This window comes from Gouania willdenowi, chromosome 11, assembly GCF_900634775.1.
Source record: "Gouania willdenowi chromosome 11, fGouWil2.1, whole genome shotgun sequence".
Lineage (NCBI taxonomy): Eukaryota > Metazoa > Chordata > Actinopteri > Blenniiformes > Gobiesocidae > Gouania > Gouania willdenowi.
In genome coordinates, this window is record NC_041054.1 from 5,550,956 (window position 1) to 5,563,405 (window position 12,450).

At 39.2% G+C, this 12,450-nt stretch overlaps 1 protein-coding gene across 1 annotated transcript in view; it reads left to right on the forward strand.

Moving 5' to 3' along the window:
• Positions 1-5,313, forward strand: part of samd12 (sterile alpha motif domain containing 12) — a 112,545-nt gene extending 107,232 nt beyond the window's left edge. The window contains exon 5 of the mRNA XM_028460573.1: positions 3,398-5,313. Coding sequence (XP_028316374.1) covers positions 3,398-3,429 — 32 coding nt within the window. The 3' untranslated portion in view covers positions 3,430-5,313. The remainder of the gene's footprint in view (positions 1-3,397) is intronic.
• Positions 5,314-12,450: the final 7,137 nt, after the last annotated feature.

Here is a 12,450-nt window from a genome sequence, read left to right on the forward strand (position 1 = left end):
TCACTATTGGCTATAAATAGATCAGGTGTGACCAGTGTGTGTAGAAGCCCCATAAAAAAAAAGGTGGAAACGCAGAGTATTCCACTGCATAGCACCCCTGGGCTGGCCATCACTTTTAGTGTTACATCAAAATTGTGTGCGTTTGTGTGTACGTGTGTGTGTGTGTGTGTGTGTGTGCAAGAGATTTGATGGAAACCACCCATGAAATGAGGTTTTTCTGAAAATGTGCCAGTTTAGTTTGCCTAGCAATGCAAGCTATCATTGAAATGAAGACGCCGGGCAGAAGACATTCGTGCGTCTGCGTGTGTGTACGTGTGTGAGTGTGTACGTGTGTGTGTGTGTGTGTGTGTGTAGTATTCCCGCCTGTTCTCTGAAGACGAAGCATTGAGGGGGATTTGAAGAGTCTTTCAAACATGCTGACAGCTTGTCAAGGCCCTCCTACGAATGTAATGAATTTCAGTCTTTTGTGGTGTGTGTGGTCCCACTGCACTGATAAGCCCTCGCTCTAATACAGTTAACTAGGAGTTAATGTGTGTGTGTGTGTGTGGCTGACATGGTGTTAACATACTTTTAAGCAAAAAAATCTTGACGTTTTTTGTGGTATTTTTTTATCAAAAATGTGTTTTCCCTTACACACACAGAGTGCATAATCAAGAATAGTAACACTTTATAATAACAATCTGTTATAAGTAGTTAATAAATCATTAATAAACTGTTAATGAGTTAAAAATTGCTTGTCGTATAGATAGCCAATAGATAACTTACAAGCTGTTAACATGTAATGTATCAATTGTTAGCTAACTGTATTTTAATGATTTATAACTACAGTGGGGGAATAAGTATTTGATACAAAACTATAAGTTTTCCACTTCCAAAGACTGCAGAGGTCTGGAATCTTTTATCATAGGTACACTTCAACTGTGAGAGACATAATATGAAAAAAAAAAAAATCAAAATAAACACATTGTATGATTGAATGGAACTTAATATTTAGTACAGAAACCTTTGTTAACAAATACAAATGTCAGACGTTTCCTGTAGTTCTTGACCATCTTACAGTATATAACTCTATATACCTTAGTAAATGAGGAATAGTTTAGAATAACGTCCCAGTAAAGTATATTAAGTTTTAACTGATACTTAACAAGTCATTAGTAAGTAGTTTACTACTAACTTATTCATGATCAATTACTATTTTATAAGGTAAAGTTACACTCTGTCATAACATACAGTTGTTAATTGGCTATCTATAAGACAGTTATAAATCCTTAATAAACTGTTAGCAAATATTCAACAAGTTATTTCTAACTCATTAAACAACAGTTTAATAATTCACTACTTAGAACAGATAGTTGTTATAAATCAATAATAGTCGTTTTCATGTGGATTCAGTGATGATTCAATAAAGTTTGTGTATCCATTGGTCCAGGTCACTGCTAGCCCGAGGGAATGCAGCAACTCCAGGAAAAAAAAATATGTCTGTAGGGGAGGATGAATATTTGGTAGTTGGGGGTGGTGACTCCAGATGGGCTTTGGAAATCAAGGTCATGACAACCTTTGTATGGACTACCTTCACGACATCTTGATAAAAATAGCTTCCAATTTGGCTCCCAGCTGATTTGTACCAGAAACCCCAAAAGGGTATTGGTAAATTGAGGTCAGAGTGGAAGGTCACGTCTTTGGAGAATGTTTTTAACTTTCTCGACCGTAAACTTACCCTTGATTTTAAAGCTGGTGGAAACAATAACTAACATTTTTTATACAGACGTAGTGTAAGCCTCTCAGATGTACTGAAAAACAGAAGAATTTACTCACAAACAAATGTTGTAGGTTGACAAATGGTCATGTGACTTGAACTTCGGAAAAGTTCTGCACATTATATTGTGGGATTGGGAATCCTGTAGCAGTGGAATTTCAATGATGAATGATGGTTTGTGACGTTTTGGTGGCTTCTGACATCACTAGCAGGCACTGTTGGCCCCACCCCACCTATAACGTCTAGCACCTGTGGATCCATAATCAAGGTCTAGACCTACATAAGCCAAAACCTCAGCATTTAGTTACTTTTTAAAGCAAAAAGTGCAAGAATGAAGGTCGTGTTTGCACAGCCCACCCCTGAAACCTGGTTGGATACCTTTGGTGCCGTCCTGGGTGATTGAAAGATCACTAAACAAAAGGTGACCAGAGTAAATGATGGATATGTAGTACGTCTGTCAAAGGGCCAACTCAAGTGATTTGAGTGTAAGTCCTAAAGTGCTTCCTTGGGTTGTTTGACAAATGATGCACTTGTAGATGAGAAGGTATGCTGTCATTAGTTGAGTTGGTTTACATCATCAAAGGTTTACAACCTATCATTAGCTGAATGCTAAATAGCGCTATACCACTAAACCACGTCATTGTTGGTAAATGACTTCAAAATGACTCCTGCAAAAATGATAAATCAACTCCTGGAAGTTGAATCAGTTTACTGATATATGCAAGTGTTTCCGTAGTTTTTGTGCTTTAATATACAGTAAGTGGTGCAAAGGCAACACGCCCGTTTCTGACTTTATGAAAAAGCATTTTGTGACAACAAAGACAGGATGTAGCCCACATTTTTCTCCCCTAAAATAATCACATTTTACACAGATACACATTTCTGTTCCAGATTCCAACCAAAACGTTAGCTTTCTCTGCTCTGATTAATGCGCAACACACACACACACACACACACACACACACACACACACACACACACACACACACATGCTGTTTGCACTGATGGAGCTTCATGGATCTTAAATGTAGCTCTAAATGTCACTTGTCCCTTTCTGTGCTTCATCTGCATGACTCATCCTCCTTGTCTTAAGTCTGCTTTTGAAGTGCCTGTGTGTGCGTGCCTGTGTGTGTGTGTGTGTCATGCCTGACATTGACATGCTTATGGCACTCTCCAGCTCTGTGAATACATTGATGTCCACTGCATTGATTTTCCTCTGCCATTTTATAATTATGTCTCCTTTTATTTTATTTCTCTCTCATCTCTTCCTCTCCTTTATTCTGTCTTTCTTATCACTCCTTCCTCTTTCTCCTCTATTTTCTAATTCCAACAACCCTGATCCATTTTTATGCCTCACTGTGCCTGTGCTTGTTATCTCTGTCCTTTCTCTTTTCTTTTCTTTTTCTTTTTTCTCACTGTTTGATCTCAACTTCTTAATTTCCTCTCTCATCTACGTCATTCTGCTCTGTTTGGTTTCACACCCTCTCCCCCCCCCCTCTGCTCAACAACGTCATCTTTATTTTTGTTTTGTTTTTTTTACATCCTTGCTCTCCTCTTTCAAACTGAAGCATCATTTCACCAATTTGACACCTCTTTTTTCCTGGTGTTTTTTCCCATTAACTTTCGGTTCTTTCTTTGCAGCGTCCTTGGAGTGCTCCCCGTCCTCGCCGTAGCTCCATGGAGTGAGAAAGCTCGTTCAGGAAAGGAGAAAGGACAAGGACACAATCCTCTACATCTATGGCACAAACCTCTTCCTGGATTATTACAGCTTTTTTGTTCTCCGTCCTCTCCAAAGACAAATTTGAATGAAAAAATTCTTCCACTCCTGAAAACCTCCCACGTCTTCTGACTCATTGTTTTCCAACCGTTTCTCCAATCTTTCTGGAATCTCACAAGTCATTCCCATTACAGGCATTCCCTCTCTCGTCATTCTTGACTTTTCTTGCCAAAACTTCCACCAGACTTCTTCTTCTTCTTCTTGTGCTACAACTCCCACACTTTTCTCATAAATCCCTTTAATGCCCCTTACTCTCATTCGCCCCTCTCGTCCTCATATTCAGTTTTCCTAAAACATGGGAAAAGGAAGATGATTTCCAGTTATTGGATGAACTTTTCGTCAGTGATTTGCAGTAGTGATCTTATCCTAGAGCTCTACCCATACCTACAGTGTAACCTATTGTGTCATTCTGTCACTCAGCCTGTGTGTGGCATGTTAGCACTTTATTATGTGTTGTGGAGCCCCTGTGGTTTAATGCCTTTCCCAAACACAAAAGTAGCAATGACTCAGCAGCTCCCCTTCTGTTTGTAACCATTCCTGGTGTCGTCCCTCAACTACTAAAGCGGGGTACACATAGATGTATTTCAGAAATCTGACGAGATGTTTTATCTGCTACAGACACACATGAAGATGAGAAAAATCAGGCGTGTGCACATAACACAGCACACACACACACAATAATTCTGTCCAACCCCTGATCTTCATTCAAGCCAGAAATCTCACCACGATCTAACAAAGTGATCCAGGGCTGAGCGATATGGACTAAAACTCAAGTCAATATTTTTTCAAATTGGTAACACTTAATATTAAGGTGCTTGTAATAAGCTGTAATTAATAGGTAATAAGTCACTTATAAGACATTATAGCACCCTAATATAAAGTGTTACTAACAAGTTTAATATTGAAGATTGTCGGCCCCACCCATTTCGGAGCTGGTTATTGGGACAAATTCACTCTTAACACACTTTAGACCATAGGATTATCATATAGGATAATCTCATAAAACATGAGATAATCTGGCCTTTCTCGTCCTTGGTCAGGATGAAGGAAAAGCCTGATTTTTTTTTTTTTTTTTTTTTTTATGTGGTAATGTAGATGATAATGGAACAATGTGTTTGTGAGTGCACTTACAGTATCTCTCTTTCATTCTGTGCGTAGCTCGTACCAACAACACAACTCCTGGTCAAGTATTTGTGCTTCGTCTTGTGTGTTAAACACTCCTAGGATCAACAGCAGCTCTGAGAAACTTCACTGTGAAAATGACCAGCTGAACATTAAGGGAAAAACACCCATCCTTCCATTACACTAGGGACGCTTAGATCGGCTCCACAAAGTGATCGACGCCGTTGTTACAGTTGGAGAGAAATGAAGGAATCTCCGTGAACAAACATGGCAACCCAACCACGGGCAGCTTCAAAAAAAGTGGACGACAAGGCAAAGCCAAAGGACCCAGAGTTCTAAGAGACGTGTGGAAAAAAGAAGAAAAGGCACCAGAGATAACAAAAGAGGAGCCTTTTTTCATTTCCTCCATGAATCTTCAACCCTTCATTGCTTTGTCTGCTCTCCATCGTACTGCTTGAAACTATTTTTAGATGAAATGTATTAAAGAATAGTGTAGAAATGAGTGCCGTGTGCTAAAACTTGTGAAAATCTCATCCGTCAGTCAGTTCTGAACAGAATCAATGAATCTTCTGTCTGATGAGAAATTCAAAATCTCTGCTGTCAATGTGAATAATGGCCTCTCACTGTTGATATTAAAGACATTTGAATTCAACTTAAAGGACACGTGTCTGTAATAAATCCGACCAGCTGTTGTGACTGGGACCAGTTTGCGTAAATCTGAAAACATCAGACACTGATTTCAATGTGACCCAATGACAAATGTCATAAACATGTAAACGTGCGGGTGTAGCAAGAGCTGTTGTCATAGTAACTGCCTTTTTTTAAATTTCCCAAACAGGATATGTCAATCAAATGAGCATCAGGTGGATGCTGAAGAAGACAGAGGGACAAGAACTGAAGGTCAGCGTAAGCCTCGGAGCGATAATGCGTTTTAATGGAATTTCATTTGTAAATCGGCTCCTCTGTGACCAACCATTCATTGTTTGAATAGCCGGCTGCAACAAAAACCTGAGAGCAGAATTAATGGTATTGATCTCCAGCTATATCTGGAGATAGAAATGATATTCCAGGATTGGACAAACCTGAACATTTGTGTGCGCTGACGCTCATGAAGGAATTAAGTTTCTGATGCAGGTGAAGGCAACACAAGAGGAAGGTGAAGGGCGAAGCTTTGGTAAAGGTTGACGTTTTTCCACTGAATTGAATTCCAGGTGCAAAACTGATGATGGTGATGAATTAAGGCAGAAAAAGAAGATTTAAAGGGATTCTCAACCCAAATGAGAATGACTCAACCTCAAGACTGTTATATATACAGCTGTATAAGATAAGATAAAACTTTACTGATAGTGTATATGCTAAAAAACACACTTAGAACTCAACCTTGTGGTGGTCGACATGTTTGTCAAACTGTGACGTATGAATTACACTAGAAAGTAGGGATGTAACGATTCACTCAACTCCCGATACGATTCAATTCACGATACGATTCTCTCACGATTTATTTTACAAAATGGGACTGTAGACAAATGATGGCTGAAATATATTCCTTTATTTATTTGGGGGAAAAAACTAGAAAATACTGTATTATTTTCCTTTTGTTTTTCATTGTCAAAAGAATCCCTTGATAAACTATTCAAAACAATGCAATTTAACTAAAAATAAATCTTGAATGAAATAAATAAAGGAATAATACAAATGAAAAAGAAGCCTATTAATTAAAATTTTGGTTCTATAGTAAACAATGCAAAACTGCATAATAGTTCTTTTTCTTTTTAAATGTGCAACTGAAAATGTATTTTGTGCCTTAACAATTGGACTTTGAAAAAAAAAACAGTCTGCACTGTATTTACGTCAGATATTTGTTTGGACCAGCAGAGAGCGATGGTAACCCAGTGGTTGTTTGACATGCAGCTAATCTAGCAGTGAAGAAGAGATGCTATGCGCCAGCAGACAGAGCTAATAGAAAAACGTGACTTTTACAGATATTCACGTAATATTACAGATATTCTTTCGGTGCTAAAGGGGTAAGGAATCATTTATGAACATGTTGAACAGGACAGAAACAAAGTAGTAGTCGATTCCGCCCGCCACCTACACTTTTAAACAAGAGAAGGATTAATGTATATAAAAATAGTACTGCGATTCAATTTTCAGAATATCATGCTAACGTTCAGGATAAAAGTGACAAATGATGTGTGTAATCTATCTCTTCTGTTATTTTATTTTTTTACTTCTACCCAGTTCCTCTGCTGAAATTTCAGCAGTCTGACTGTACTGTCAGTGAAGGAACGTCCGAAGCACATGAAAGTTTGATTGCTGGAGAAGTAAACTTTAAAAATGGTTACCCTTCATGCTCGAATACGAGTGAATCTAAGCATGAGTAGCAGACGGACATACTGTCTGAAGGATTCTTTCAGTCTGATCCTCATCACACAGAGCCAATGATGGCCAGGGTTAGTTAAGGAAACCTCTGTTCACAGAAGCAGGGTTGGGGTCAAATAACTTTTTAAATTACAACTACGTCTTCAATTATCCATGTTCAATTACAACTCACTTATGATTGCGATGACCGGTATTTTTTTCCATTTCCAATTAAAATTACAATTATTTTTGCCCTCAAAGTTAATTACAATTACGTTCTCCATTACTGTGATATGCACACCGGCAAAGTCGCTATTGGTCCACCGTAATGTTCCTGGTCTTCTTAGGAATAACGCCATAACTTTCAAGGAACTGAAAGATACCTAACTAAACACTAGAATGATGGATCGAAGTTTTATTTCACCATAAACTTTCTAAGGGAACGGAAATACAAAGACTTAGACTGAGTTTAGTTTTTGTCTAACCTAAAACGCAGGACGCTGGACAGTCAGTGTGAACAGGAGGAACCGAAGAGACTGGACAGTAGAAAATAAGAGATACACAGAAGAACCCAACATGGACTTTAACTCTGGATATTTGCTGAAGGCAACTTACATAAATAATCCATCTCCGTGATTACACTAATGAAACATTTATTTTTGATCAATTTAAGGATTTAAAGCATGTGTGCCACACCCAGTTGGTTTTAAAAGTTGCTCAGATTTCAGTAACTGTTTCGTCATCTTCCCATCGTCAGAGCTGGATACTAACATCATTTGGGTGTGTAGAAGCAGGGATGCATGGAAACCTGCAGTGGCACTCAAAATACTGGTTTGGCCTTCAGTGATGTCATAGTTAGTCACATTTAATTTAATACATTGTCTCATGCAGTCCATTCTATGTATACAGAAACATTAGCGTCTGGTGGAATCACAAACCACACTTGTTCTGACCTTTACGCTATACAGGTAGTTGAGTTTCTTCCCCAAACATTGAAGGTAGCTTGTTAGGAATTCGCACACTAAGCTAACTTTAATGTTCTCCTCAAGTGTTGTTGGGTTCTTTCCTCAAAGTAACCCTGACTTCATTATTTGTTGAGGCTTGGTTTTGTTGCTGGCTAACCAGCGTAGCCGTGTGTTCCAGTGGTGTGTAGCTATCCTGCGCTGCAGACCAATTCCAACCCAGGGCTCAGGCAGTGAAATATTGATTCTTTATTGATATTCTCCTGAGTGTATCCTGACTTGAAGGAAGGGAATGGATTTTCCCTTCAGAAGCCTGAGGAAACCTTTCCACAGACTTTTTGGCTCTGAAATCCATGTATACAAGCTGCTCTGGTTTGGGCAGCTGTGCCTAAGTGCCAGGAAAAACTTGTCCAAACTGGTTCAGGCTAAAGTCTGCTTGTACCAGCAATAAGTTTGGCATGCATTCATAGACGCTAATACGAGTGAGTGCCAATCCAAACCTTACACAACAATGGCGCACTGCGGTGTCTGTTTTCTACACATTGGCACAAAATCAATGACTTTGTGCATTAGACACAAATGAAATGAATGCAGTGTAAGAACTGTACACATGTCCCCTCATGAATTAGCTTTAAACATATTCCGCTTCTGTCTCTCATTGCTTACACACAAACATATATCAACATTAAAATGGCACAATCAAAGGAACAATCTGAGGTTTTGTTTTCTAAAGTGTTGACAGCATGTTTCAACTGTTCATCTGTGGCATGGAGACTGTCTCTAGTCCTGTTCTGTTTACTCATGAGGTGCCTAATGACGAGCTTTTATCTTGATATAATGACGATTCAAAAATAATAAACGGATTTGTCTTCATCTGTGATGTGGTTCTTGTGTTCCGCTGTGTGTGTGTGTGACCCTAGATGTGTGGTCCGTAGACATTAGTGGAAGTATTGTGGTAACCTAGGGCACGTTTGCACCAGCACACTCTTGCTCTCTTTAACTGGTTTAACCAGGATTCATTTTCCCTTGGTGGGCAGTTTCATTTGGTTCTGTGTGAACTCACAACCAGAGTCTAAATCTGATCAAAGTAGCAGACTCTAGAGTCCAGAATCAAAACGGGGGTCACAGAGCAGTTGTCGTAGGAATCCATCCACTGTATTGTTCCTTGTCTTCTTAAGAATTCAATCAAAACGTCCAAGAAAATGCATTACGCATAACTAGCACTAAAACACACATCAAACTCATGGCCCGGGGGTCAAATCCGGCCCATTGGAGCATCCAATTTGGCCCACAGGGTTACGTAAAAATTACAGAGGAAATGTGAATCATTGTGAAAAATGAAACTCAAACACTCCTGGTGCTTAGTCATTTTTAGTGTTAAACCATAAAAAAAAATCTAAATTCTTACAAAATCCTTTAATTTCCTCAAATTATTACATATCAGTTTCCTTATCTAAATAGAAATTGGTCACAAAATCAAGGAAATTTAAAGTGAAGATCCTTTTACGACTGATATCTATCACAAATTGCTTGGGTATGGTTGGTTTCCTAGATATTTTGTATTTTATGTATACATAGAAGTGCAAACTAGGGCACAATAATGTTAAAATTACTTTACTTTTTCTGCATAAAATCTGTGGCTCATGCTATTTTACCATCACCATTGTATGGAAGTGGAAATACTACTTGGCTGTAACTGGTTGAAAAATCTCCAAAATGGTGATGCCCACATATAAAGGGATATACAGTATATGATGTTTGAAGGCTGAACGCTTGTTTTGGGTTTTTTTTTGTTTTTTTAACAGTGCTTTCTATAGTATTTCAGCTTTGATCCTTGACGAACACACACACAGGACATTGAGTTCACACATGCCAGTATAGTTTACACACTCCAGTACAGTAAGTGGCGATATGCACCTATTCAAGTTGGTTGCAACGTGCCAATAACCAAGAAAGAAAGAAGGCTGAACGCTGATATAAATGAACCCAAAGACATTTCTTACACAACTTAGTATCAAAGTTTTATTTAGAGTTATCATCTAAAGTGCTTTCATTGTTTTGTATTGATTTAAAGTGCCTAAAGCTGTTGGTTATAAGTGCTTTTTGCTACCAAGTGAGTGACGTGGATGATCCATTAAAGCCTGACCCTAACTCTACTTGTACTTTGTAGAATATATTGGTGATTGGCAAACGTCCTAGTACTGGATGATGTGGCCTGATGTGACATTGTAGAACGCTGAAGCCAAAAACCACAATGAAGCTCAGTTCCACTAAAGCTGTGAGTCTTACCAGGAAAGCCACTGGTAGAACTGGACAATTTAAGGAAGAGAAAAGATGAACTGACATTTTCACAGTCGGAGAGCAAAGCCTGAATCCACCATCTAATTAGTAGCAGCTGGAACAGGTGAACAGGAGTTGTGTGTATTATTATACAGGTCTATGTTGAAGTGTCCTTTGGCAAGACACTGAACCCCAAGTTGCTCCCAGTGGTGGACTAGCTATTGGTGTGTGAATGTGAGTGTGAATGAGCTGATGTGTAAAGCACTTTGTGACCTCTGTCTGTGAAAGGTGCTGTTCAACTAAACATTACTTACTTACTTAGTTCCCTCTCATCTTTGGCTGCGTCCGAATAGTCCCACTTTTCCTTAAGGAAAGGTGTGAGGAGACTTCCTAAAGGAGTTAGGGCAAAAGCCATCACGTTTTGACAGACGCACCTCCACTAGGTGACGTAATAATCTGATGGCGATGAAGGTTAATGATGTTTGCCGTGGTGAAAAAAACTACAACATTTCTGAAAATGGACTTTATAACACTTTAACCTGTGCCTCTAACTGTAAATCAAAGGAGAGGCAACAAGGAACAAAAGTGAAACTAAAAAAACATCACATTGAGAACAGTTCCTCACACTCACCTTCCACTCAGAAATCAACATTAATCCAAAGTAGGTATGATTTTATGAAATTTAGGCCTACGTAACATTGTAGACATACAAATGTAAAACTGCACAAAGCATTCATAGGTGAATAAATTATATTGAATAAAACAATGTGGATAAAAATGTCTCTGATCCCTCTTTCTTGAACAACAAAATGCTCTGTTTAAGTTATCGTGAGTTTCTGTGAACTCTCGGATGAGCGAGTCCCTGTAAATGTTGTCGCTGCAAGGAATTGTGGGTCAGCGTGATCTGGTCTCCTTTGATAAAGGATGCATCAGTGTTTCCTAGGCTAAAGGAGGTTATAAAGGAAGCATTGAGCCTCCTTTCCTTACCTTTACGAGCATTTAAACACTTCTTATCATGGCCGCCACTTAAACAATTCCGGGGGTTAAAGAAAAGTGGATAGGAAAGGAGATAGGAGGGAATATTTGGACACAGCCTGTCTTTGACTGCACCTACTATACAGTGATTTAGTATTTGCTGATGCCTCACACACAGTCTCCCAATCACGTTGCATTGTAAACACGGGGCGAGGGTTAAAGAGGAGGAAGAGCTGGTAAAACAGGTGTGAGGGATGAAGACAAAGTGAGATATGACAGGAAATCACTAACACTCCCGTCCCGTCGGCCTCTCTTGTGACCAGCAACTCACGCCCTCAGCAATTGGCTTTCTCTCCTTTCCTTCCCACGTGAAATTCACTCCTCCTGAATGCATTTACACCAGAATGTGCTCTCCATCGCTCTGATTTTACCCATCACTCATTCTGTTTCTTGCTGGGTTTCCATTACAGATTTTCGCAAGATAAAAGTTATATTTCTAAAAGTCGACAAAGTATAATTGGCATTTGAATGTGTTTCCATTAAACGTTGTTTTGGACAGCAGCCTCGCAACTCCCGTGAAATCTCATCCTGCGAGACTTCGCTACAGAAAGACGCTCCAAACCTGCTGATAACGCTCTGTATTCCTTTGTTGTTTCACATCTAATGTGGCAGTACTATTTTTAAAGTATAACGCTAAGAAATGTCTCGATCTCCTCTTCTGTCTACACGTACCGTGCCATGTTTTCTCGGAGAGAAGTGGTCATGTGACCAAGTACGTCACGTCCTGCGACGTGTATTTGCGGGAAAAGTGTTTCCATAGCTCTTTTGCGACATTTCAATATCAAACGTCTCAAATTCCTCCTCAAGAAAGCGTAAAAACTTTTTTGCGATATTTGAGTGTTTTTTTCAAAATTCCGTTTTTATTGCGCAATTTAGGTTTTGCGCATTTCCAAGGGTAATGGAAATACAGCTATTGTTTTACTGCTTCTCATCAACTCTCCAGCATGGCTCTCTATGCCTTGTTGTGTTTATAATTGCAGATGCTGGAGAATGACACCCCTTCTTTAGCCTACATTGGCATTCCCTTTGTTTTTCTGCCGTGTCTTTGCATCATCTTCACCCTGTTCGCATACAGAGCTTCATCTCGCTCACACCTTGATGTCGCTCACGAGGAGGCATCTGTATGAATTAAACATCGTAGACAGAATGCATGCTGA